Here is a 27,880-nt window from a genome sequence, read left to right on the forward strand (position 1 = left end):
TGCTTTCATAGTATAATTTTTTTAATTGTGTGAGTTTTTGCACCGAAAAAACTGACGTATTTGTACAATCTTTGTGGGTTTTTTTAAACAATAAGAAAGATCACATGCATTCCTGATTTCCACATATAACACACTGCGCAAAGGAAGGCTTTTATGCCCACCTCTGAAACGTGTGTTCATTTTCCTTTTGAACAATGCTTTTTGAACCTCTTGATGTAAGAGTCCTCCAAAATGTTCTTCAAACTAAGGCTTTTGATGAGCTGAATGGAACTTGGAGATCTGGCAAGAATTACGCTGCAGCAAACCCAAAGAATTATGTTCCTGTCTGTGCTCTGCATAGCTTATAATTCAACATCGGGATTGCCTTTGCTTCCTGTTTTTACCTAATGAGTCTGTTATGGGACTGAGGCAAATAACAGAGGATGAAAGAAAAGAGTTTAAAGTGTTTAATGGTCAGAAGGCATCATGGCAGCTGTCGTGAGGGACTGAGAGCTAAGCCCCTGAGTGACTTGGTTCCTGAAGATGCTCTCTGGCTGTTCTCCAGCTATACCCCTACAGGTACGGTCAATACATGTACGGAGCATCCACACTTTTCTTTAAAGGAGGATTGCCTAAAAATGCCTACTGAAGTATTTTTACGTTAGATGTTTACCTCCATTAATTCCTGCACCTGCCTCTCAGCATTCATAAATCAACAGCTGAAAGATGTCTCCTAGAGCAGATGATGGAAGGTGCTAAGATGAGGACCTGGAAAGTTTCGAAGGGGCTTGTTTGGCATTGCTTTTTGTTGGTTGGCTTGTTTAGGGGGGAGTGTTGCCCCCGGCTGCTTCTGTGTGCTTTCCCAATTCCATGTTCTTCCTACTTATGACCACATTTCCTAGAGTTCAGGCCGACTCGAGCTGTACTGCCTGCTAAATTAGCACCAGGGAGGAACCGCATCATGGAGTAATTGTATGCCTGGGATTCACCCGGGACGATATACTCACTCCAAGAAAAGTGGGAGTATGCTTCTGAAACACAGGCCATCCTAGTCCTTTGGCACTGCAAGATGACATTGTTCATGCTTTTTAAACCCATTCTTCATTGGGGTTAGCACAAAAATAACATACTATCTCTTAAAGTTTTTTGAAATTTCAAAGTAAATTCAACCCATAACTTGGAAACAAAATAAAGGCAACAGGACTACACGTTGACAACTTTTCAAATTCTACAATAGAAAGAAGGAAACAAGATGTTCATTACTTACAGACTACAGTATGATTATGCACTGAGATAATATAAAAGTATTGACTAAAACCCTTAGTATTAATAAAAAGTTAGGGAAGGGGTCAGATACAAGATAAAAATACCAAAATCTCCCAAATAAACACTCTTTCTATTCTAACAAGCAGAACTATAGGGAGAAAAATGCATTCATCAAAGTATTGGGAAAAAAATACAAAAAGCACTAAAGAAATATCCAAGACCTATATCAAAAATGCGAATTTCTTACAGAGATTGATAAAAGAGAATACTTAATAGACAGATATACCCTTGTGTTGGAATACTGAATGAAGCAATGCTATTAATCCTTGTTTTTAATCCTTGTAATTTTTAGGTGAAATGTAATCTGAATTAAATCCCAGTCGAGTCTTTTTTTTTTAATTTGATGAAAGCCCATCTGGAAGCAGAGAAGAATGATGAGAAAAGTTAAGAATTGCTTAAAGAATATCAAGGAGATACTGTCCCTAAGAGATATCCAACTGCATTGATCTTGATACGGTAATTAAAACAGTGTGGTGCTCATACAAGATTCTGTAGATCATCCAATGAAGCAGAACCAGATAGTCCTGAGATCTGTCATACATATTTTGAAAACTTAAATCTGAGAAAGAATTCACCAGGAAGAAATGGTTAATGGTTAGATTATCTGAAAGTAAAGTTGGAAAATGTGGCTAAAAGGCGGGGAAGGAATAATGAAGTTTGATCTCTCCCTAATACTGTACACTGAAATAAAACCCCGTGTATTAAATGTAAAAAAAGAATCCAAAAATATCTGGAATAAAATGCTGGTATTGCATTGAACTTAGCACAGAAAGTCAACACCGGAACAAAAGTATGCCAAATTGCAGGGTTTATTGCCGGCGACCACGGAGCACTCACGTCTCTCCAACCCGTGGCAGAGAAAGAAGAGTGACAAGACCTTTTTATACCCACAAAACCACCTTGGGAGTGGGGGTGAGGAGCGGAGATGGGAATGAAAGCTGTCAGTCACCTCCTAGGCTGAGAAGAGGGTGAGGGGGCTCCAGATTTTCCAAGGGCCAGGGGACTTTTGTCATTCCGATTGCCACTTAAGTGGTTTACAGAGGTCAAGGTAAACATTAGTTTATACATTATTTGGACAGGTGTGGAGTCCACATAATTTTAGGTTACTTGGCGCCAGGATGGAATTATCTGGGGGTGCTTACTTTGGTAAACAAAGGCCAGCAATTCTGGCAGTTACAGATAAAAGTATGCAGCTTGTCCTCTCTTTGCATTTTGCAAGGTAATCTTAGTAGATTACAGAAGCCATGGCTAGCAGTTATTGTGAGGAGAATGGAAACAGTTTTCCCATTTTAAAATGGCATTGTACTGGTTCTAATTCTAGGCCAGCTATATCACACTGGCATGTATTTAACTAGAGCCTGGATGAGCAAGAATTTTCTGAACATGAAGTAAATAAAAGTGATCTTTGCCTGTAATCCCAGCACTTTGGGAGGCCGAGACGGGTGAATCACGAGATCGAGATGAGACCATCCTGGTCAACATGGTGAAAACCCATCTCTACTAAAAATACAAAAAAATAGCTGGGCATGGTGGCGCGTGCCTGTAATCCCAGCTACTCAGGAGGCTGAGGCAGGAGAATTGTCTGAACCCAGGAGGCGGAGGTTGCGGTGAGCTGAGATCACGCCATTGCACTCCAGCCTGGGTAACAAGAGCGAAACTCCGTCTTAAAAAAAAAAAAAAAAAAAAAAGCGATCTTTGTAAGGGTTCGAATGAGGCAACTGAGGCCAGTTACTGAAATAAATTTAATCGGCTCCTGGGCGAGGTTCCATGGTCCCGGGGAAAGGGGCCAGAGAAGTCGCGCTTCTCTTCTGAGGGCGTGGGGGTTTATAGCGAGTAGAGGTAGTTGATGGCTGCGGGGAAACAAAGCGGAGGTAGTCTCATTGGTTACGAAGGGACTGGGCACGGACGAGGTGTCTGCCGTTGGCAGCTAGGCTGGGCTACTGGCAGGTGGGCTGGTTGAGGGCGTAGGGGCAAGCTGCCATAGGGCAGGTCTCAGCGGCTTTTTTAAAAACTTCGGCGGGGCCGAGTGCCTAGAGAGTGCAGGACTGAGATTGGCATGCGAAAATGGGTGTGGGGAGCCCGCGTGGAGAGGCCAGGTGCTGAGTAAAGCGCTCAGAATGATAACGTAGTCTTCAGGTACTGAGAGGAATGGGTGTGTCCATTTGGCCCCCGGCGAGGCAACCGGCCTTACAATCTTAACAGAAGAGTAAGTTATTTTAAAACGTATTCAAACATCCTACATAAAATATAAAGGGAAAGGATAAATTCGTTTAAAATAGTGGGAAAAAATTGACAGAGTTAACAGCCTTAATGCCGCAAATCCTCTTGAAACATCAGTCAGGAAAACAATCCCAGGCAAACAGAGAACCGAGGCACACAGCTCTTAGAAGTACAAGAATGTAACCAAAGTCATGAGAAATGTTTGACATCCAGGCTAATCAGAAGAATGCAAAGCAGCCAAATGAGACCATTTTCACAGTTCACAGTTGTATTCCCTGTTCATCAGGTGGAGTGGGGTGGGCGTGGGGGAGCCCAGGGGGTGTGTAGCTCTGGTCTCCTTTGAGAGAATCTGCCCCTGGGAAGCAGAGTTGACTGACAGCTCCAGCTACCCACCCCTTGGTGACCCCCAGCCAATGCTTCAAAATGACCAGCGTCTTCATAGCATTCCATTCCTGCCTGTCACAGAATGGCCACCAGGCATGGTTTGGGGACTCCCTATCCCCTGCCCAAAGCTTTTAGAATCACGCAGCAGTGGGAAACCCTTCGACAGGATCCTTCCTCTCTTGTCTGCAGAGATGCTGGCCCGAGGCACCTGCTCATTCAGCCCCATCTCTCTCCATCTTTCACTGGCATTTCCCCCTAATTCCATTGCATTGTGATGATGGAATTCAGGCACCTTCATATGCTGCTAAGGAAAGTGTAAATGAGCACAACGCTTCTGCAAACCATAAATAACTGAATTAGGACACTCCCTCATTCAACAGAATGTTGGCGTGGTCAGTAAATATCGGGTTTCGGAAGAGCCCCCACAGGGAAAGTTCTCATGTTATAATCTTTTTTTTTTTTGAGACGGAGTTTCGCTCTTGTTACCCAGGCTGGAGTGCAATGGCGCAACGGCTCACCGCAACCTCCACCTCCTGGGTTCAGGCAATTCTCCTGCCTCAGCCTCCTGAGTAGCTGGGATTACAGGCATGCGCCACCATGCCCAGCTAATTTTTTGCAATTTTTAGTAGAGACGGGGTTTCACCATGTTGACCAGGATGATCTCGATCTCCTGACCTCGTGATGCACCCGCCTCGGCCTCCCAAAGTGCTGGGATTACAGGCTTGAGCCACCGCGCCGGCCTTCATGTTATAATCTTAAATGGATAAAGCAAAACACAAAAATATATCAAAACATGACATCAGTTTTAAAAACTATCACAGGTAATAGATAGATACACAGAAAAAGGAAGGGCAGCAAATTCATCAAGACGTAGAGGCCAGCTTCCTCCAAGGGTGCAGTTATGAATGATTTTCATGTTTCTCCTTATGCTTTCTGTATTTTCCATATTCTCTGCAAAAGAATCAATTATTTCATAATTTAAAAATTATGAATTTTTTAATTATTAATTTTTTAAGCAAGATTTTTAAAAGCAAGTTTGAAAATAAACCAAAACAAGAGGTAGCAAGGGTCCAGTGTAGATGGAAATGACTGATGGACTCGAGGGGGAAAGAGGCCCTCAGCTGGGCTGGGCGGACAGGGGCCAGTGATGTGATACGAAGAGCTGTGCCTACCAAAGGGAACTGGGTATGCACAGGGCATGATCTGAACCGTCCGTGAGAATGAGGGTTTGTGGGAAAAAATAATAGGAAGTCCTCACGGAGAGCTTCAGTTCGGAACAGCAGTCTTCAGTGCCAAACTATCTGTGAAGACCAGTGAAGGGTGTTTTTAGCATTGCCAGTGGACAGTCCCCGTAGCTTTCCTCTGAATTCCCACATCAAAATGTTCATCTAGAGAAAGCACCCAGGCCTGAACCAGCCTTTGGATCTCAATGGCCATGTTCACTTGAACCTAACTCAATGGGATGGCAGCTGTGTGGGAGAGACAGCCCTGGGCTGGAGACAGCAGAAACACATCCTCACCTTCCAGACAGGGAGGTCAGACTTCCCTAGAAAAGGCTATTTCTCTGGCTTTGTTTTTCTTCTGCTTCTTCATCTCTTTTTCCAGTTGTAAAAGGAGACATTTGGGAAAGATTCCATTTGCTTCAATTACACGCTAGTCAGGCATTCCAAGAACGTGACTCTGGATGCTCAGCACATAGAGAGGTGCCCCGTGTTGCCACTTTCTGGCATGTGTGGTGACCCTAAGATATATTTTGAAGGTGGGGGGGGTCATGATAAGCAGAGTTGGCATAGATGCATTCCTGGGGTGTTAACCCCTTGAGAACTCTCTCCGGTACAAGCACACCTGCCTCCCTCTCACATGGACAAGTGGGGCAGGGTCCCATCACTCCCCGTCAGTTTTCCTTGAGAGGAGAGTGGCTGGGGATAGATAATTCCACTCTCCCCATCTTCTGGTAAACACTGGGCCTGGAGAGGCCTCTTCCACAAGCAAACACACAAACAAAAATGAGAAGAGAACACAAATCCCCCGCCCCTGACCTTGAAAAGTTGGAAGAACACACTTTTGGAAATTACCTTGAGCAACGTTTCTTAGCCATGTTTGAGCTTGTAGCTTGGGTGAATTATGACAGTTGATATTCTAAAGTTGTTTCCATTGGAGAAAAATAACAAAGCCCTGGAATGCCTGTGTTCAGAAACCCACCAGTGCCACTGGGCTCCCTGGTTTCACGTTTTTGGCTCTCAGGGAATCCTGCAGACCCCACCTCCCTTGAGGATCTGCCTTTGTCCACTCTTCTTTGCTTTTTACTCTTTTGTCTTGTAACAGGTGACACTTGTCACTCTGAGACATAAACCATGTGAGGCCATGGGACCAAAGCTCCCATGTGGAGGACTCTTCCCTCCCCCAGAGACACTATTTGCTGCCCCCCTAGGGTCTTCCTGGGCCACTGTTGACCGACCTATCAGAAAGAGGGTCCTACAGTCCCCAAAGGCTGCCTGTTCTAATCTCCTTCCCTGCTAGGGACAGGGGAAAGAGAGAGAAGGAGACCTGGGAAAGGGAGGGGGATCAGGAGACAGGTCGGCCAACCTCTCCTCTCTCCTTTCTTTCAAGCAGGGCTATCTTCTTCCAGTCTGCTCATCTTGGAAATTACAGGATGAACTTGTTACATCCTTTAGTTTTATAACTAACCGCTGAAGTCCTTTTAGTTCAAGTTCCCAAAGGGCAGCTTTTCCGACTCAGGTAATTTCGGCAGGGCCTGCTGCAAGAAACAAAGCACAAGGCTCATGGTGTCTTCCCGGCCCCGAAAGGCTGAGCCAGAGGCCCTAGATCCTCAAGGCGTTGGGAGACTATCTATGTTTAGCTCAGGAGGCACACACAAAATCGCAGCCTGCTCTTCTGCGACCTTCCTCCCCACTGCCATTCTGTGCTCCACCCTCACTCCCTGATTACTTGGAATCAGCTGAAGTGCTCTGGTAGAATCACTTAGACGTGTTTTTAACCAGGACTCCAGTAAGAAATACATCTTTTGTGGGTATGCATTGTACCCACCGGTGTACCTAAAGAGGAAATGTAAGTTTCACAAAACAATGCTTACCCTACTATGTGCCAGTCATGTTGAAATTTTCCATTCTCCTTTTAATCCACATTGTTCAAGGCCCACTAAATTATTTCACGTCTCACAGCTAACTGGCCAGTGGAAGTCTAAAAAGCACCCCCTTGGGAGATGGGTGGTGTCCCTGGGGCCCTCGGGCACTCTGTCAGCCTCTTCTTAGGTGTTAGAGAGAAATGGCCAGAACGCAGACATGTCACAATGGACCTGACCTCCTTCCCTGTTTCTCTGTGGTGCGTCTCAGTAAACACCCAGGGCTCTGGCAGAGCTGCTTCCAGGGAAGAGGGATCCCACACGAGAAAAGGTGCTGCTAGAACCTGGGCCATGAGAAAGGCACACGTTGAATGGTCTCAGCAGACCATTCAGGAGACAGAGCTCTCCAAAGCCTCACTTGTGCTTCTTCGGAATCATGTGTGCTTCTCCAGCACTCACCCTGATTACCTCCGTGGTTCTCAGGTTGAGGGGGCAAAATCTCATAGTCCACTGGGGTCGGCGGTGCCTGTGGGAAAGACATTAGGAGAGGAGGGAATTTCCCAGGGAACCTGCCACGAGGCATGTGGCTTGTTTTCCTGTTTCCTCTCCAGGTCCAAAGTCAATTTGCACAGCAGAAGGGACTGTTCTGAGCCTTCGCCTTGCACCACGTCATCCTCCCTGCTGAAGAAACACTTTATACCTCATAAAACAATTGCTCAGAAATCCCGGGCTCCCAGACAGACTCTGAGTTTCAAATAGAGATGAGCTTGGCACCCACTCCATGAATGGCTGGCGTGTGGAGGCAGCTTGGGAGCCCATTAAGTTCCAGCTTGAAGAGAGTGAGCTCATCTCACACCCATTCACCTCGGACACAAGAAATGAATGACGCCCTCTCCCTATCCCACCCTTTACTCTCACTGGGCCAGAAGCATTGTCTGCAAGGCCCCTGAGGGGGGTAAGGCAGGGAAAGTAGGTGAGGTGGCCCAAAGCCCTCCTCGAGTCCCACTTTCCTGGCTTGGCCTTGCTCCCCCATCTCCTTGGGAATCTGTTGTCCCATCCATTGAGCTGAGTGTTTCCGGTAAGAATACAATCAGCCTCTAGCAGCATCCCTGCCATTGTCCAGACAGTCTAAGGCCCCAGGGTGTGGCCCGTTCAGATGTGACCCAGCTACTGTGAGGTTCGCTGACACTGAGTGAAGCTGGGAGCCCTTCCTCTTTTCTCCTGCTGCTGAGTCCCGTCTTCTGCTCCTAGCCACTGGTAGAGGGGTTTTATCAGTCCCTATCATCCAATGATTACATTCATCTACACCTCAGGCTCAAGTCACTGCAGAGTCTCCCAGGTTCTCATAAGACTTCCATTGTCCAGAAATGTGTACAGAATGTTCACTGCACCACGCCGAAGCCTGAGAAAGTCACAGAACACAGGACAAATCCCAAATGCTCAGGGAGTATAGAATGTCACAGAGAAGACATGATTAATGCAGGACAAATAGATGCAATAACCCAGGCAGTGGATAAGTGCCCACAAGTGACCTACAGGGGGGTGAGATGACTGGGGTGGTCTCCACCAGGAGGTGAAATAGGAGCTCGAGGGCAGTGGCAGGAACACGAGAGTCCAAAAATGATCAACAGATACCAGCAGGCCCGGACTGGAGGGTTTGCTTAAGAAAGTTCTGATGGGGTGTGGGGAGGGTGTGTATAAATGGGATGGACAGAAGAAGTTAGGTCAATCGAGCCAAAAAGAAAGCCCCTATTCAGAAGGTAGGCAATTAGGGTGCAGAAAGGCCTTCTAAAGTCACCTGTGGGTTGATGCTGGCTTGTCTCCAAAATGACAAAAAATAGTTACCCTTCTAGAAATGCAACCACAGTGAACTGGAAGCAGCAATTATGATTCAAGCAGTGACTGTAGTTTCTAGGGATCCTATAACATCATCAGTGACATAGCCCTTCTGGGAGGCATGATCTCAGACTACGTGGGACACAGAGTAAGTTTCCCATGCAGGCAGCTTCTCTGGATTTATTTTCTCCCTCTTCTGGGTCACCATTTTTTGTCAAGTGGCAGAGAATGTATCTGAAAGAAGAAACCCTTCCTTCTTTTGTTTCCACTGATTGCTGTTTAGTATTCCTGGATCAGAAAGTCAGCTGAGATACATCAGGGGGGCAGGGAGCAATCCAGCCAGAAGGCCAGTGCTTGTCCAGGGCTGGCCACTGGATGAGTTCACACTTAAGATCTCTTCCAAATCCAAGACCCTGAGTCTCATCTGCTGCCACTCAAATTTTCCTCCGTTTCCAAGGTAAGTGGTTGACCAGCCACTACCCCATTTTCCAGTCATGATGTTGGCTGTGGCCATCTGACTATGTTCTTTCCCACGTGAGCAGCAGAGGTGCACCCTGCTTCCAAGTGGCCCTAAGACCTCCCAGATGTTCTCCTCTGTGTTCTTCCCCAGGTCCCATGGGCTATACTGATAATGACAATGGTGAGAGCAACATTGTGAGCCAGTCAATACTGGAATGTGGCAAAGCCACTGTCAGCCTATCTCCTGAAGGAACGCAGGCAGCCAAACTTTCTCTCCTGCCCCTACTCCAGCAATCTGGAATGTCTGCCTTGGACTATTATGTGAGAAAGAAATAACCATCTATAGTGTTTGAACCATTATATTTGGGGTCTATTTGTTACCACAGTTTGGTCCACCCTGACACAATCTCAAAGAACTGAGTTTTCTTCTATCAGTCAACGGAGTGACTAGATACCCAGCTACTTAGAATTCTGAGTATTGATAACCCAGGAAAAGAGAGAATGAGGTGGAAGTGTAAACGAAGGGTAACACATTGGAAAACTCCCTGCAAACTCTTTTGGAGGTGTTGGCCTCTGCTCTGGGTATCTCCATTTGAATTTGAACACAGATTTTGAAATTCTAAGGTGGTATCTGAGGATACAATTTAATTCACAAAACCTACTGAGAGTTCCCTAAGTAGATCAGCTACCGACAGGAACTGGATGTGAATACTAAAGAGGAACCCAACCCTTGCCCTAATGAATCCAGCACGTGGGAGACAGATCCATATCAACAGTTTATTGTAGGACACTGTCCTCTTTTCCTGCTTGGCTCAGCTGTGTCTCAGCTCTGGGCATACCTGGTTTGATTGTGACTGAAATCATTAACAGAAGTCTTCTGAGCTCAGAGTAGGACTTCAAGACACCTTCAGCCCCACCCTGGCTCTAACATTGTGCTGACCAGACAGTCAGGTGCATGTTTCCAGTGACCTCCTAGAAACAATGGTCCTCTTTATTGGACTCCACAAAAGCAATCAAATCCAGGAACCAAACCAGTTCTTGCCTGCCAGGCTCCTTGGAGAATAGCAACATGATGCTAATGGGGTATCAGAAAGATAAAAACAAAGGGGTTCTAGAAGAGATGATGCTTTTCCTCCAGAGGGGAACTGGGTCTTAGAAAGAAAACTACTGTTGTCAGCCGAACACCAGTCATGACCTGCAAAATGCTACCTGGGCTGGAGACAGGCACTTCCCTTCAGTCAGCTGCTAAGGCGTCCTCGTGAGCCCTGTAGGATGTTTCCAGAGCTTACATTTTAAAACACAAGCCAAGTGTGTGTTGGCATGCAGCAAACTGTCAAACCTGACCTATAGCCTCTCTGCATGCCTGTTCAGATATCCTCAAATATGGCCACACCTGGGGGACCCGCACTAACTGCTTTATTCATGGGGGTAGAGGGAGAAGCATGGCCCTCAAGACACACAAGCTGCCCTCCCCCTTGTCTAGAAGAGGACATCTTGCCTCAAGGAAGGCATGAAATCGCCCTTGCCTCACCCATCTACCTCTAAAGCTGGGGCACAGGAGCTTCGCCAGACCTGAGGCAGCCCCTCCCTGCTCCCCGGGGAAGTAATAAATTGTAATCATGCAAATATGGTATACATACCATTTCTTAATTTGTGTAACAGAGAATGCAAATGAATGTATCCAGAAGATACTGTGACTGGATCAAGTGTTTTTTCAATCTCTGTACTCCTCTGAAGTTAGAGAGACATCGAAACCCCAGCAAAGTCATTTCCTGGTCTCAGGTCCGAACATTCCAGCTCAATGAACTTCTCCTGTAGTTCCCTTAGCTGACATTTTGGGACACCCAGGCAGTAAGCCACAGGCCCCCTCTGACCATCTAGAACACCCACCTGTCGCCCTCCACCCGCATTCTTCCCTTGATGAAAGCTTTGTGGGCCCCAACACTGAGTTCTGCTTTGCTATGCAACCTGCCTCACCCTGCAGGTGTAACTGTGGCAGAGAGATCTGCCCACTCCCAGAAGGCTGGTGATAGAAGCTAAAGAAACTCCATGCACCTTGGGCTATCGGCAAATACAAATTCAAGTCCTGCAGAGGAAATCTTCCTTGTACAAAATCAAGTAAACCTGGCAGGGAGTTATGGAATCTCTGGCACGAGGAGAGCAAACCCTTACCCTGATGACTTAGGCAGGTGAAAGATTTCTAAACATATCCTCATGCAGGGAAACATGCCTAAGAATGTGAAATCTAGATGGGCTGGGCTTTCTCTTGTCTGTCTTGGAGGCTGGTATGTCCACAGTGCCCAGAATAGGACTTGGCACATAGCAGGTGTTCAGTAAATATTTGTGAAATAAATAAGTAAGTGAATAGATAGATTTCTTACAAACTGAAAGACCTGTGGTATTATGAAGTTAAAGGGGATGCTTCTTTCTGGAAGCCATATGAAGGCCAGAGGCAACACGAGGAACTCCACCCAGCCTTCGCAAGCTCAGAAGCCTGATTTTCCTTGGCATCCAAAAATGGTAAAAGTCTAAGGCCGAGGTAATCATTAGAAAAGAAAGACTTCTGCCCCACAGGCCATCAGCATGTTCTGCAGAGGGGCCTCCCTGATGCCTGACCCCTCCTCTCTGATCCTCTGAGGTCTGCAGGCCACTCCGGCACTGTGACTCTTCCTCTCTCTTTCTGAGCTGTCCCTGTCAGCCAAGCCCCTCAAGAGAGATGGAATCCATGGCAGATGAATGTAGATGCCAGTTCTGGAGGCTCTCCTGGGTAGGCCAGATGCACCAGCCTCCTCCACCTTCCCCTCTGCCCTTTCCCCTCCCCAAGGCTCTGCTGTACTCGGCTTTGCCAGCCTGTACACACCTCTGAAGTTAGCAAAGGTGGAGAAAAGTAGCCAAGATTTCCCCTTCAAGGCCATTGAAACTATCCTCTGAGGACAGTTATGAAAGTAGAGCGGGACATTTAAATAAATAAATAAAGGCCAGGCACTGTGGCTCATACCTGTAATCCCAGCAATTTGGGAGGCTAAGGCAGGAGGATCGCTTGAGCACAGGAGCCTGGGCAACAAAACAAAGCCACATTTCTCCAAGAAAAAAAAAAAAAAAACTGTCTTCCTACAGACGTCAAAGAGATAATGAGAATAACAAGATAGTGAGGAATGAAGGGGCAGAGTCAGTCAAAGAGAAGAGAACTCAGGACAGTGAACCCAGCACTCTGCGCTGCTTTTGCCTTGAGGCCACTGGTGGATCCAAATGAATGAGCTCATGAACTGTGCTGCCCATCTGATGGCTCACAGACAAAAGCCACAGCCTAGCGCCACCAAAGTTGGGAACCCAAATAGGTCCTCTCACCTCCTTTACCCTAACCCTGAAGGGCTATACTCTCGGAATCAGGGTGAGCCCAAAGTAAACCGACCCTCATGGGCTTCGAGCTTAGCTTCGTGTTGCCAAGTTGATCCAGGGAAGCTCAAGCTGTAAACTTGGATTACAGTGTCCCAGGCTGGTACTGCCAGCAGCATCCGTCAGAAGAAGAAAAAACTCTCTGGAAAAATGATAGCAGCATCCCAGGCCTCAAATTATTCCTATGAAGAAAGAGTCACACTCTAAGCCCTTCCCCACTAGAAACTGTGGCAGGTCACTCCCCGAGAAAGACCCATGGAAGTTGCCCCCACAAGGATGCTGTAATATTGTCTGACTCGCGCGGCTGAAACAAACCTGATCCCTCCCCAAACTTCAGTAGTCCACGCTGTCCGCCTTTCTGGGATGAACTTGATCCAGCTGCAGGTTCTCTATGAAATCAGTTCTTTCCATGCTGGAAGCCTCTTCCTGCTAAGTGAAATAAGCAAAAAAATACAAATTAGAACCATTAAAACCGATCATCTTTTCTTCCCACATTTCTTTGCAGAAAGCTTTAAGAATCTCTTAGCAATCATTGAGTCCTGTCCCAGAGAGGGTATCTAGCCCTGGGGAACTGGCTCCAGGCTCTTTGTTAGGAAGGTTTCCCCATGTTGGACTTGGGACACATCTCACCTCTCAGCCATTTCTCCTGAGCCTCCCTCCTGTCCTCCCGGGCCCCACCCATATCCATTCCTATCCCTGTGAATTAGATTCAGCTCAGGACTGACTACTGTCTGAGCTTGTGGGTTACACCGGGCAATCCCTCCATCATCCCTTAGAGCTCTTGGCACAACCACAAGATTTTTATTTGCTTTATTGCTGTTTTTTTGCTTAGCATAACCCCCATGGAAGCAGAAATCAAGTCTGTTTTGTCCACTGGTGTGTTCCCAGTTTCTAGAACAGTTCCTGACACATAGTAGGACTCAGACACATTTTTGAATGAATGAATGAATGAATGAATGAATGAATGAATGAATGAAACTTGGGGCAGGCAGCCCCAGGGCTCCCCCTACTACGTCTGCAGGGATGGACTGCCCTTTCCTTCAGGGATCCTGGGAGCCCCTCTCCTTATCGTGCTTCATTTTCCTCTTCTTTTATATCATCCTTTTGTAGGAGACTTTTCAGGCACCTGGGCCATCTGGCACTTTCAGAGCACTCTGAAAGTACTGGCTCACTCCATCTTCCTCTCAAAAAAACCTTCCAAAGTGACTTTGTGGCGGGTCCTCATACTACCATTATTGTCACTATCAGATGTGGTCACTGCCCCACTGCCCAAGTGCAAGACCCCAGGCTTGCCACAAAGACAATTAACAGTCTGGTCTGGGCCTGCACTGAAACTGGACCAGCCAGGAAATGTGAACCAGGGAGCAATGGAGTGATGGCATGCAACAGGCATAACTGAGGACACGGGGATGTCGGAATAGCTGGTGCCTTCTTAGAGAGGGAATGCTATTTGCTTGGGTGGGGGTGGGAGAGTTAGACCAGCACTCACGGCAGAAGGTGAGGTCCCACAGGACTAACGTGGCCTACTCCAAGGCTCAGAGGAGAGGGTGAACTAACTGCATGAGACAAGCAGAAGGATTTTGATTTTGATTTTTTTGGGTGAGGAGGGAGCTGCAGAGGGCTGGCTTGGGGGAAGGGGTGGGAGGAGTCATTGAGTGAGAGGTAAAACAGTGTGAGCAGAAAGAGCGTGGCAGCAAAAGTTGGAGGCCGGATGCCAACCTGGGGCTGAGAGAACATTCCGGTGGCAGAGAAGCAGGAAGAATGTTTTGTTTTGTAACACTCATGTGTATGTGTCTGTTTGCCATATGCAAGGCTGGTCTTCTCCAGAACACCCCCGCTTCTCCACAGTGTCAAAACACGACCCCTAAGTATTTCATGCAAGTGAGTTTTGACTGCACCTTATACGCAGATGATGGGGTAAACAGAGCAGACAGATGTCCAGAAGGCAGGAACCAGGGGGCCGTGATGGCCACGCAGTCACAAGCCTCCAAAGAAAGCATGACAGGTGGGACTGCATCTGAGTTCCCTAGACTTGAATCCCAAGGGAGCCTGGCACCCGGTAGGCAATGACACCATGTAAAAGTGGAACCTAACTGGGAAGTTGAAATGGAGCTTGGCTGGAGAGGTCCATGGACTGGAGGGTCGGGGGAGGTGTGGCAGTTCAAGATGACTTGAGGAAGTTAGCTCGACAGAAATGCAATGGCAGTGCCAGAAACCAGTAAAGAAAGAGGCAAGAAGAGCCAGGAGCAGGCTTCAGAGAACCTCAGAGCTAAGCTAAAGAGCTTGGACTTCTAATCTGTTGGCAATGGGGAACCACTGAAGGTTTGTTTGACCTGTTTGACCTGGGCCAAAGAGTGCTTGAGAAAAATGCCCCCAAGAGAGGTGTCTGAGGGGCCCTAGGGCAGAGCAGAGAGTGCCTAGAGGCCAAGAGACCAGTTAGGAAACTCTGCAGGAGCTCAGGGCCTGGACAGAAACAGGGGCTGCCAGGGGCAAAGGAAGGACTAAGACTTGGAATGGCTGGAGAGGTGATGGGAACTGGTGAGCCGCTCACTAGGGAAGGAGAGGAGAGAAGAGGACACACCAAATCCTGAATCAAAGATGATGCAAATGATGCTGGGAGGACTGGGGAGCCCTGGGGAGAAGCAGGTGGCATGTGGCAAACAGACACACACACATGAGTGTTAAAAATAAAAATAAAAATTCTTCCTGCTTCTCTGGCACCGGAATGTTCTCTCAGGAAAGCTCTTTGGGAAGAGAGGCAGGAGGATCTCTTGACTTTCACGCTGCTTTTCTCTAGTGCGAGTTTCCTCTGTCCTCTCAAATGTACAGAGGCCATCTTGCTTTGGGCTAAGAGAGGTTGCTCTGTGTGTCATTGAACAGTGATATGGGGCACATGAAAATGCCCCCTCAGCAGCCAGCCCCATAACCCCGGACTTAGAGCACTTCTGAGGGAACCTGAGCCAGGCAGCTCCCACCTGCGGTTCATCCTCTTTGCTGGCTCTTCCTGCGGGTCACACTAAGGACTCCCCTGCTGTCCTCCTCCTGACCTGCTGAGAATCCACTCAGCTATCCATCTGCCCATTTACCTTTTCTCGTATACCATGTAGATTCCCACATGCAAAAGGTACACTTGAAGTCTGTGACAAAAGTTTGTGATTGCTCACACATCTGCAGTCCCGCACCTGCTTGGCTGCCATCGTCACACGCCTGTCTCAGGATGCTTTGCATTGACTTGCAAAGCTTGAACTTGTCACTCTGTGGACACTGCTCTTGGGGAGTTCAGAATATTTTTCTCTCCTCTTCATCTATACCTTTCTTTGGCCAATTAGTTTCACTGCCTAGCTAGTTTCCAAATACTTTGTTGTACTCACACACCCCACTGCCATCATTCCCCTGCATAGAGTGATTATTTGGCCTAAAGCTCATCTTTGCGTAGCCCAAAGTGAACCCCAATCTCATTAGTCCATGCAGCATCTTTCTATGTGTGTTAGCTTCCCACTGGGCCCTGGTCTTTCCTCGATGCACTGGCTGCTGTGGAGCCCCACAGTGCCTGTTCTCCCTGGCAGGACATCACGGCAAGACCTCCCCTCTGTCAGTCTGTCCCACAAGACCAGGTGGGCCCTGCAGGATACACTCCCTCTTCCTCAACAGCTAGACCCTCTCTTTCGGAATCAAGCGTTTTTTTCCACCTGTTGGCTGATGAGAAGGAAAGGACGCTCTGTAGTACTTTTTGAAGTCTCTTCCACTCATCTGAAAGCCCCAGCTAAATATCTGCGTGGGCTCAGGACCTCACCCTATCAGACCATGTGGTCCTTCCTCAGACATCAGGACCATTTTCTGGCACCCGCCGTCCTGGAAACCCTGTTCCTCCAAACAGACACCTGCCACCCCATCCAAGTCTCCCCCAGGGTGGGTGCCATCTTCAGTGGGCCTTCCTGGCCTTGCGTACCTGTGTGTGCCTGCTGTCTTACATGTGTGATTCCCCAGCCAGGACAGCCGTGCCTGGTCACTGTGATTTTAATACAGGGGTTATCTGGAGAGGAGATGGAGATCGGGGGACAGATGAAACCCTGAGTCAAAGATGATGTGAATGTCACTGGGAGAGGAGTGGAGGGCTGGGGAACCCTGGAGAGAAGTGGGTGGGGCTTGGGGTACACGGGGCTGTGGCCTACCCCTCCAGGGCTAGAAATCAGAAGCTGGAAGCATGGTGTAGAATAAAAAAAAAAAAGGGGAAAGCAGCCTAAAGTCTCACTCTTCCGAGATGTGCTTCCGAGGCCAGCAGCACCATAAAGTCCTTAAACTTGTTGGAAACGCAGCGTCTCAGACAGCGACCCACTGAATCACAACATGGCGTGGTCCATTCAGGCTCCTGAGGCCACTTCCCAGACCTTTCCACACTGCCTTAACTGAGCCTCTGCAGGCCCCCTGCCCACACTGCTGGACTGGTTCCTTCCACTGGGGCCTCTGGTACTCTGGCCCTGGGCCTCTGACACCCAACACCCCATCAGAGAACACCCAGCACTGGAGCCCCCCCGCCCCCAGCTCAGGTAGGCTCTGCTGGGGTCTCCAGACCAAGAAACACTCAGCTGAAGCCCCTGTGGCAGAAGCCGCGCTGGGTCTGACCATCCACTTGGGGTCACTCCTCTACACAGTGTTTCCTGGTCCCCCACGGGGTGACATGTGAGGATTTCAGACTCCTGGATCCCTTGCTCAGTGAGCTTACTGTGCTGTTCTTGAAACTTTGTGCTGAACATCTGAGGCTTGTTGACAGATGTGTCCAAATCTGTTCTCGGTCCTGTGTGCACCCTTCAGTCTGGACGTGGGTAACTGTGCACCCCTGACAGGTCCCAGATATCCTCCTCTGAGGCAGGCAGGAAGGCCATGAGACCCAGGTACACAAGGAAGAACTGCAGGGCGTGAAAGCCATTGGCCACCCACGGAGACTGGCGTTGGGCTCCAGGACAGATGGTCTAGGCTCAGAGGGGGCATTCCCTCCCATGGAGAAAAGGGTTGGAATTCATATAAACTCTCTAAGCCCACGTGTCCTCGAGTATGGAGTGAGGATGCCGAACTTTTTGATCTCCAAGGGCCCTTCCAGGGTGAACGCCTGCGCCAGGAACTTTGAAGTATCAACCTTACCGGAAGCGTTCTGTCCCTGAGTACAGACTTTCAGGTTGAAGCTTCCCAGGCTCTAGCACCTCCTCCAGAGGATGACTTTTACTACCTTCGAAAAAACATACATCAAACTCTGACAAATGATGTAGGCTCAGAGGCAAGTGGCATCTCAAGGCAGTGGCGCTGTGACAATTAGACAGACACTTGTGAGCAAATATAATGAAATACACACTCCACAGGATGGCTGCTTCAGGGACAGGGTTCGGGGAGACTCACTGCACATGAGGGTCACTGGGGGGCTTGTAGTACATGATATATGCCGCGCTTGGGGGAAAGCCAGGGGGCTCTCATGGAGCTTCAGCTCATGCTGTCCACTGAGCCCTCACTTGACGGGCTCCCCGTGGGCAGCAGCTGCCTTTTGTGGGCTCCGCTCAAATGACACAAGGACAGCCGCTGACTTCTCCCCGCCAGGGGAGGGGACAACACAGAGTCAGAGCTGCTCACACTCTAGTACTAATTCCCGGGCCTGGTGGGGAGCAGATGCCCTGGGCTGTGCAGAAACAATGACGGGTCACAGCCAGCAGGGCTCAGCACTTAGGCGGGCTGCATCCGTCTCTAAGGTTCAGACTGAAATAATGAAAGGGGGTCCAAGAGAGGAACACGGGGCAGGAAAGGAGATCACATGGACTCTGAGCTCTTGGGAGCTGGGTCAGACCCCAAGGCCTCTCCCTTTGTACTTCTCCATGAGGCCTCTCTCTCGTTCACAGCTTTTGCCAATACAGGATGGAGACAGGTGGCTCAGTAGTGCCATCCCACAAAAGACAATGGGAAGGCTGTCTGTTTAAAAGCCATTTGGAATATGAATGGTCATGGGGAAATGCTCATAAAATGAAATGAAAATATCAGGTCAGATGACTCACTTTTGTAGAGGAAACAATGGCAAGGCACACACAAGGCCAGAGGTCACTCTCTGTCCTGGGAGAATCAGTCCCTCTCCTGTCAGGCACTGGGTGCCCCATGTCCTTGTCACAGCACTTATTCTCTGTCCTCCCTGGCAGGGATGTGTCCTGGCCCTCCCTAGATTCACTTCACTGAGCTTTCCAATTAGCACAGTGCCTGGCACAAGTAGGAGTTCAAAACATTTGCAAATGAGTGAGTGAAGGGTGGATGAATGGGTGGGAAGGAGGGAGGGAGAGAAAGAAGAGAGAGGGAGAGAGGGAGGGAGTGGAGGGGGAAGAGGGGAGGAGAAGGAAGGAAGGAGGGGAGGGAGGGAGAGACAAAGGGAGGGAAGGCAGGGAGAGGGAAGGGGGAGGGAGAGAGGGAGGAAGGGAAAGGGGGAAGGGGAGAAGAAAGAAAGGAGAGGAGGGAGGGAAGAAGAGAGGGAGGAAGGGACAGAGGCAGGGAGGGGAAGAGAGGGAAACCTACCAAAATGCTAATCAGCGTTGTGATCTGGATACCTTATTTTATCTTCTTTATAATTATCTGTCTTCCAAATTTTCAGCAATTAAAAGATGACTTTTATAATACATTTTATCAAAACTCTGCTATTTGATTTAACTCCATCTGAAATGGTTTCTTCTAACTCCAAATCCTATTTTTAGCTAATGAATCTACAAGACACTGGAATTAGTTCATGTCTATCAAAGTGGTCATGTGTTGAACCAACATTGGGACACATGGTCCCACAGGTCCCTAAATGCTCACTAAAGAAATGGGACTATTTGGAATCAAGGTGCCTCACAAATCTAAAGAAGACCTCCACATCTCAGGCACAGGCGCTCCCCTTAGGGAAGATGACAACAGCACTGGGGACGTTGACAGTCACCCTTAAGACAGTGGGCCCGTGTCACCCAGAGTTGCCACCTCTAAAGTGCCCTTAATAAGGGTGGCAAGAAGGAGGTCTCAGAGGGAAACAGACATTCTACCGGGTATAATATTATATTCAGCCCGACTTTGCTTCCCTAAAGCTGAATTCATTCTGCTTTTAAGAAATGGCTGTTGTCACCAGCCCGGGGGCTCACGCCTGTAATCTCCACACTTTGGGAGGCCCAGGCAAGGGGATCACTTGAGTTCAGGAGTGTGAGGACTGCCTGGGTAACACAGTAAGATGTCTCTACAAAAACAAGTTAAAAATTAACTAGGTATAGTGACAGGAGACTGGACTGTAGTCCCAGCTACTTGGGAGGCTAAGGTGGGAGGATTGCATGAGCCCAGGACATCAAGGCTGCAGTGAGCCATCATCATGCCAATGGGTAACAGAGCAAGACCCTGTCTCCAAAGGGCGGGGGGAGGGGAGGGGAGGGGAGAAAGGAGCTGGATTATGCAAGTAAACGAAAAGCCCTTCTGCGGCCTCCTCTCCATCTCCATCCTCCTCTCCTCTACCCAGGGTTACATCCACAGTCCCCACTCTCCCAAGCACTAGTCACCACCAACTTCTTGCCCCCAAGAAAGAGAACAGCCTCAGGGGACCCCACACCTCAGCACTCCCTCAGCCTCTGCAGTCCCACAGAACTTGGTAGCTCTTGCAAGTCCTAGAGCTAATGTTCTACAGTTTCACTTGTGTAGATTTGTTCTAATTATACTGCTTAGGATTCAATGTGCCTTTATGTCTGTGAACTTGTGTCTGTCAAATCCTAGAGGACTCTGCCCTCCTCTAGATGGTCCCCATTCTCCCTTCTGGATCTCCTAATTGGACATATTTTGAAGCATTTCTTTCTACTCTCATATTTTATCTTCTACATTTTCCATTTTTCTCTCTGTGCTTCATGCTAATTGAGTCCCTTCACTGTCTTCCAATTTACAAATTCCCTCTTTAGTCATGTCTGGTCTTTGTGACACCTAGACACTGAAGTTTTCTGTTTCAATGACTATATTCTTCATCTCTAGAATGTCTATTAATATGGTTGTCAAATCTATTACTAGGCTGTCTTGGTTTACCTTAGTTTTTCTTTTTTTTTTTTTTAAAGAGACCGAGTCTCACTATGTTGCCCAGGCTGGAGTGCAGTGGCTATTCACAGGCACTGATCCATATAGGAGTTTTCACCTGCTCCATTTCCAACCTGGGCTGGTTCACCCCTCCTTAGGCAACCTGGTGGTCTCCCACTCCCGGGAGGTCACCATATGGATGCTGAACTTAGTGCGGACACCTGATTGGCATAGCGCACTACAGCCCAGAACTCCTGGGCTGAAGCGATCCTCCCACCTCAGTCTCCTGAGTAGCTGGGACTACAGGCATGCGCCACCATACCTGGCTACCTCAGTTTCTTTTTTTCTTCTCTTATCTTTAAACATGTTAAGCCTACTTATCTTCAAGTCTCTTTCAGATTATTTGATAATTATTACCAGCTCTTGGTGATGCAAATTCCATATATTGCATGCTCTGCTATCTCTGCCTCAAGATGGTTGACTTCTTTGTGTGGTTCATCTCCTTTTTTCTTTGCACTTGGTGCAAAATGAAGACAATCACCTACCTCACCACCTTGTGGGCAGTACTCAAAGGATGATAGTGCTGGGCAAATAGAAGATGTTTCCTTTCTTATGGAGAGTCAGGGAGGTGACTATGATTCCGTGGAAACAGGCCTGGGCTTATGGAAATGATCAGTGTCTCCAAGGAATAACACCTGTCTAAAGGATGCCCGTCAGGACTGAATAAGGAAGTGCGTGTGCAAAGACACCTGGCACCTGAGCGACTATATTAACTTCTCTTCCCGGATCCACAAGGGGTGTGATTTCAAAGGCAAGAACTTCCCAGCACCGTGCCTCCATCCACCTTCCCATCCGGGAACCTAGAGTTCTTTGTCTAACTTGCCCCCGCGCGAGCTAGGTAAAATTTCAGGTGTGCTCCTTTGTTTAAAAAGACCTCGAAAAGCTCTGGGAGGAAGGGCCTCTGTTCTAGGCCGGACAGCCAATCCAGCATCAGAGTCGAAGATCAAACACTCCAGAGGTAGTTTGAAAGAACTCTCATTGGACAAGAACATGAATGGGGCCGGAATAACTTCAAAGTTAAAACCCCGCTGCTCCTTACCTTCGTGGATTTCCCTCTCTGGGATCCCCTCCCACAACAACATGGGAGCCGTCTTTCCCTCTCTACCTATTCGGATATCCCATCCGGATCCCCTCCCACAGCAGCGTGAGACCTCTCTCTCTCTCTCCCCCCACTTCTTTTTTTTCTCTCTCTGCCTAATAAATCGCTTATTTGCAAAACTCTTTGGTCCGATATTTATATGAACGGTAAGCTCACCGCACTGCCAGGGCCCTCTTCCCCATTCCTGGGGCAAAGAGAGGCCAAGAACCTCAGGCACATCTTATCGGGATAGGGAGCTGAGCCCCGTCCCATCCCACGATCCGGTGACACACACCCAGGAAGAACTCAAAAACTATTAGTGGTGGAGGTGGTGCTGGTGGTGGTGACCATTCCCGGTGGTACTGGTGGTGCCAGGCACCTGCAGCAGACATTTGGCTAAACTGCCTATTTTAATGATCATGATAACCAAAGAGGTGTGTTTCTATAGCACAGAAGGGTGAAGCGGGGCCAAGATCACATGGCTTGTGAGTGATCAGTGAGGCTGGGAAACAGGTGCCTGTCTGCATCCGACTCCTCTTCCCACCACACACAGCACCACCTGGCTGGTTGTCTTGCAGACTCTGGGGATAATTCATTCACAAGACTCTTACCTGCTCACCACAGGAAGCCTGTTCACAGCACCCCAGGCCAGATCGGCCACTGAGACATTTACACTAGAGACTGCGGGCCATCTGCTTTGCCAACAGACACACAAGAGCCTGTTGTGTTCCCGTCCACCTCAACTTGGCTCATCGAAGAAAACCCATCCCTGGGAAAATGAGCTTGCTGATAAACTAACTTAGCATAACAAGAAACACCAGCAAATTTTGAGGTACTTTGCCATGAGAGTCACACCCAGGTTCTTGGTAGACCCAAGAAGATTCAGGTAGCAAGGCAGGGAGAGGCCCATGACAGCCACCCAGAACAGCCACGTCTATTCGGTTCTCGAAAATAATGGAAAACAAACTCTGTTTTCACAAGTGCTATGCTGTGTACACTGAGTCCACATCAGGTGTTCTGGAATTCTCTGATAAATGAAAACCACAAGCAACTGTGGCTCCGCCAGATGGGAGGGAAGTGCCGGCTCGCACCTGTCAGCAGGAGCTGCCTGGGGGCCTTATGGGGCAGACTCTTTTCCTGAACTAAAGGTGGTGGAGCAGACACCTTCCAGGTCCCTGGAGCTCGTCCCTCGCCCTGAGAATATTAAATCATTTATTTGCATAAGAAAAGATCTAACCCAAATACAGGAGGCACAGGAAGGCACAGGGAGCTGTGGTTACAAGGCAAGCAGTGCCTGGACCTGCAAACTCATGACGCTGCTACAAGAAGCGCGTGCAGGGAAGGTGACTGGCTGGGGAGGCAGCCCGGCCTCATCCCCGAAGACCTTCCTACGGCTCTCCCTTCTGCTGAGTCGCAGTCCTCTGCGAGTTTTTTGGTGGTGATGCTTGTAACATAACTCTTCTCTCCCCTTCCCTCTTTGGAAACTGGCAACACCAAGATGCCAATCTCCTTTTTTGAGATGGAGTTTCTCTCCTTGCCCAGGCTGGAGTGCAGTGGTGCAATCTCAGCTCATCACAACCTCCATCTCCTGAGTTCAGGTGATTCTCCTGCCTCAGCCTCCTGAGTAGCTGGGATTACAGGTGCCCACCACCAGGCCTGGCTAATCTTTGTATTTTTAGTAGAGGCAGCATTTCACCATGTTGGCCAGGCTGGTTTCAAACTCCTGACCTCAGGTGATCCACCCACCTCAGCCTCCCAAAGTGCTGGGGTTACAGGCGTGAGCCACCATGCCTGGCTGCCAGTCTCTTTAAATGGCTTCAGCTGCCAAATCTTAGCAGCAGGTTTGGGTCACTGATGCACCCCCATCCCTCTTCTCCTGTAGACCCTGTTCTGGGTAATTTCCCGATTCCCTTAAAATGATTCCAACACCCAAGAATCTCACCAAAGGGGACAAGCATGGAACACAAACTCATGACTGCATCAAGGGCCCTTTGAGGATAATGTGCCGTGTCCTCATAAAGCATCCCCCATCCCCACATGGTGTAAGAATAACCATACAACTCAAGAGGGAGGCAGCAGAGGGAGGGGCTTTGATGCTATGACTCTGACTGGCTTCCCAAGGTGTTCCACAGCACTGCAGGGGAGACAGGTTTTGCAGAAGAGGGCAAGGTGGGGATGGAGCCTCAACAGAATCTTCAAAACCAAAAGGCAAGTGGCAGCACCAGCTGACCCTCCGCCATGCAGAGACTGCTGCAGACGCTAGAACATACCGCTCCCTGTCAGGCTGGCTTGTCCCCAGGCGTCTGAACAAGCCAAGCTTACGGGGGGTGCCCAGTGGAAGACACTCTCTGAGAAGACTAAGAGAATGGAGAAACCCACTCTCCAGGGCTGGCTTCCCATGAGAATGTTTGGAGAAAGAGCTACCCTGGAGAACCCCAGTCACTGCACTGGTGGTAGAGAAGACCAGGCACAGGAGTAGTTCCTCGCGGAGGAGGGACACAGACCACACCCCCAGCTTCTTGGTGACATCCAAGGGCACCAGTTGGAACAGCAGTGAATGGGCTTTTCCTGTGGCTTTTGCTCACCTTGCTGTGAACCCTGGCCCAGAGGCATCCCCAGCTCACCCACAGAAAGCGCAAAGCAAGCCAGGTATGAGGCAGTAATACGCTAGCAGCTTTTTATGTGATTGATTCTATCTTCTCTAGAGATGCCCCAAGATTCTCCAGAAACAATCAGGACTCAGTATGTCCTAGCCAAGGAGCCAGCTTCCAGCAAATGAGCCAGTGAGCCGGCAATTGTGCATGTAGATATAAAAACAGCATGCATGCCCCTCCTCCTCAAAGCCTTTTTCATTTCCAAACCTTTCTCTAAATCACCAGGATCCAGACACCTCCCACCCGGCTCCCACCCCCACCCTCCTCCTTGGGCCCACGTCCCTCTTCACAAAAGGTGGCCTCGCCGGCCTGCACCACAGAAGACATCCAAGCCCGAGGTACACGTGGTTGGTGTCTAAAGGGTTTTTATTGGAGAGCCTGGAGCACTCAGGCTCCAGCAAGGATTTGCAAGGTCACTCTTGGCAGCCGCCACTTCTGCCAGGACCAGCGGCGAGCACCTGGCAGCCGGAGCCCGGCGTTCTGCGTCAGGCCGAGAAATCCAGCTTGTCCGTGGGATTCGGTTGCAGTTGTGGAAAACTCCGAGTGAGCCAGCAGTTCCAGTTCAAAGGTTGAGGGGTGAACAGCTGCAAGGTGCCCGGGCTCCCGTGAGTCACCACCCGGGCCTGAGTACACCGTGGAGAGGAGAGATAAAGCAGGCACGGCTATTCTGTTGCCAGTCCCACCCCTCTGGCAAACAGATGGGCAAAAACAGAGAAGAAAAGTCTACAAAGAAGGTGAAACAAAGGGAGCAGAGACTACACGCAGGCCCCCGCGGCTGGCAATGCTGTGTGTGGTGAGCTGGCTGCGCCATCTCACCTGGGGCTTCCCACGGGCTCTGCGCTTTCCTGCAGAGGCCAGTCTGCCTTCCCAGCAGGTGCGGGCCACAGAGCTCCCATGCCCCTTCCCACGTATCCCCACCCATCTCAGAAAACTGAGAAACCTGAAGACAGAGGTACATCGGGAAAGGCTGGACTTCCCATCCAAAACCAGAGAGCAGGATGATCAACAGGCAAACACCATAAACCCTGGAGTAATGCCAGGAAAAAAGGTCAGGGGGATAAAAAAATTTAAAAATAAAAAACGCCTTTCCAGAGAGAGCAAGATCCCAGGGTCCCGAAGGCACTGCTAATAGACTTGAAAAGAAGTATCTTTGTTACAGCCAGTCACTGCTGGCCTGGAAACACCGCTAGGCCGAGGCCTCCATCAACCTGAGACATCAGCCCAAGGCCCTGTCTGCAGAAGCGAGCACAGATCTCCGGGTAATGTCACAGGCGAGTCCTCACTTCACCAGCTCATAGGGAGCCATTTCACCTGAACCTCTGCCTTCCCAGGGTCCTGTGGGGCCTCCTGAGTCCGGGTGGGTTTCTAGTCCAGCCCGGTCTAGACTGACTTCAAATATAGTTCCCTAACATATGCTTTTTTCCAGCCAGCCAAATCACCATTCATTTAAGTTACCACCGCGGTTTTTTAAAATTGCATTTCTAAGGCAAACAACACAGAACAGTGACAGAGCAGAGAAACAACAAAAAAAGCACAGAGAATGTTACTAACCAGAAGCTGCCGAGCACTTTCTTTCCCTTCGGTGGAGAAACTTTTACAGGCATCGCGTGCACATGCACGCAGACACACACAGCTTTCCCTGATACTGGAAATTCTTTGTGAACTAGCCATACTGATTTCTGCTGAACCCTTAGAAAGAAAGAAAGAAAGAAAGAAAGAAAGAAAGAAAGAAAGAAAGAAAGAAAGAAAGAAAGAAAGAAAGAAGAAAAGGAGCCACAGAAGTCCAGGACTGGAAGGGGCTGACCAGCTTTAAGCACGCCCACCTTAAACTCTGACACAGGTAATGCCAGAATGAGGCCAGGACCTGACCCAGCCAAAAAGACAGCAAAGAGTCAGATGGGGTCCAATGTGTAGACGCTGCAGAGAAAAACGTCAGAAATTCTAAATACACAGTGTTTGTTTAGATTCTTCATCCTCTTGATCTCTTTTACTATTGTCAACAATTGTCTTTAAAAAAAAAATTTTTTTTTCAAAATCAACATGTTTCTACCCTTTCCTCCTTAGCAAGGCACAGAGCCTCTCTAGGGGGGAATAGAAGTGGGGGACACTTTAAAGGGGCGCCCAAAGGGTGGCAGAAGCAACTCGGCTGTGGTGACATGGAAACGAGATTGCTGGTGACACTCTGGGCAGACGCCCAACACCCATGACGGAGCCGATGGAGCCGGGTTTTATATGTAACGTTCGTTTTGGTTTCAACACCTCTGACATGCCAGAGGGCTTCCAGGTCCTTCACACCCAGGCTGCCGCTGACCAACTTTCCACAGGAAGCCAACAGGCTGGGAAACAGGTTTTACCTAAAAGAAAGGGAAGGACAAGAGTCAGCCCCTTCTGGCAGAGCCCTGCCCCTGCCCGGCCCCGCCCTAACATCTCCATCCCTCACCTTTCAGCCCTTGAGAAGGCCACACTCCCCAGCCACAGGACCTTTAAGCGTTTTGTGTTGAAGGCACACTCCACTTTTCCAGCAAACCGCCCCCTCCCGTTCCCCTCAGCTCCCAACTAAGGACCCCTCCCCCAGCTCCCCACACAGAACACAACCTCTTTCTCCTTATAACCCTCCCTCCTAGCACTTCCAGGGTGTTTACACCAGGGGTTAGAAAACTTTCTGCAACAGTCCAGAGAGGACACACACACACACACACACACACATATATTTTTGAGATAAAGTCTCACTCTGTCACCCCAGCTGGAGTACAGTGGCATCATCTTGGCTCACTGCAACCTCTGCCTCCCGGGTTCAAGTGATCCTCCTGCCTCAGCCTCCCAAGTAGCTGGGACTATAGGCACCTGTGACCACACCAGGCTAATTTTTATATGTTTTAGTAGAGACAGGGTTTCACCATATTGACGAGGCTGGTCTCGAACTCCTGACCTTGTGATCCACCTGCCTCAGCCTCTCCAAGTGCTGGGATTACAGGCATGAGCCACTGCACCTGGCCCAGAGAGGAATTGTTTTAAGCCCTGCAGGTCCCACAGTGGCGGTGACAACTCCTCAACCTGTCGTTGTGGTGGAACAGCAGCCACAGACAGCAAGAAATGCTCAGCCATGGCTGCATTCCAGTAAAACCTTATTTGTAGATGCTGAAATTTAAATTGCATATAACTTTCTCATGTCATAAAATAGTATTCTTCCCTTGGTTCTTTTTTGACCATTAAAATATGAAAATCATTCTTGGCCCTTGAGCTGTGCATATAAACAGGCAGGGGGCTGGATCTGACCCACGGGCCACAGTTTGCTGGCTCCTGGTTTATGCATCTGATTAGTGTTGGTCTCCTGCTTAGACTGGGAGCTTGTGAGACAAAACCCAC

General features: G+C 48.9%; 1 protein-coding gene across 12 annotated transcripts in view; it reads right to left on the reverse strand.

Annotated features, from left to right (window-relative positions):
* The window catches only part of FAM174B (family with sequence similarity 174 member B), a 66,474-nt gene continuing 38,594 nt past the window's right edge, over positions 1–27,880 (reverse strand). For 3 of the 12 annotated variants that reach the window (XR_008482027.2, XR_013518722.1, XR_008482024.2), the window contains 3 exons: positions 12,998–13,111; positions 5,430–12,864; positions 1–4,860 (listed from right to left, as the gene is read on the reverse strand). Coding sequence is in view for 2 of the 12 variants with exons in the window: in XM_008998361.4 (XP_008996609.1) it covers positions 26,865–26,868 (4 nt within the window). In the remaining 10 variants the exon portion in view is untranslated. Of the gene's footprint in view, positions 4,861–5,429; positions 12,865–12,997; positions 13,112–24,862; positions 26,869–27,880 lie in introns of those variants that run through there. The other 9 variants (XR_013518721.1, XM_008998361.4, XM_035303886.3 and 6 more) reach the window with 7 other exon arrangements.

This window comes from Callithrix jacchus, chromosome 6, assembly GCF_049354715.1.
Source record: "Callithrix jacchus isolate 240 chromosome 6, calJac240_pri, whole genome shotgun sequence".
Classification (NCBI taxonomy): Eukaryota; Metazoa; Chordata; class Mammalia; order Primates; family Cebidae; genus Callithrix; species Callithrix jacchus.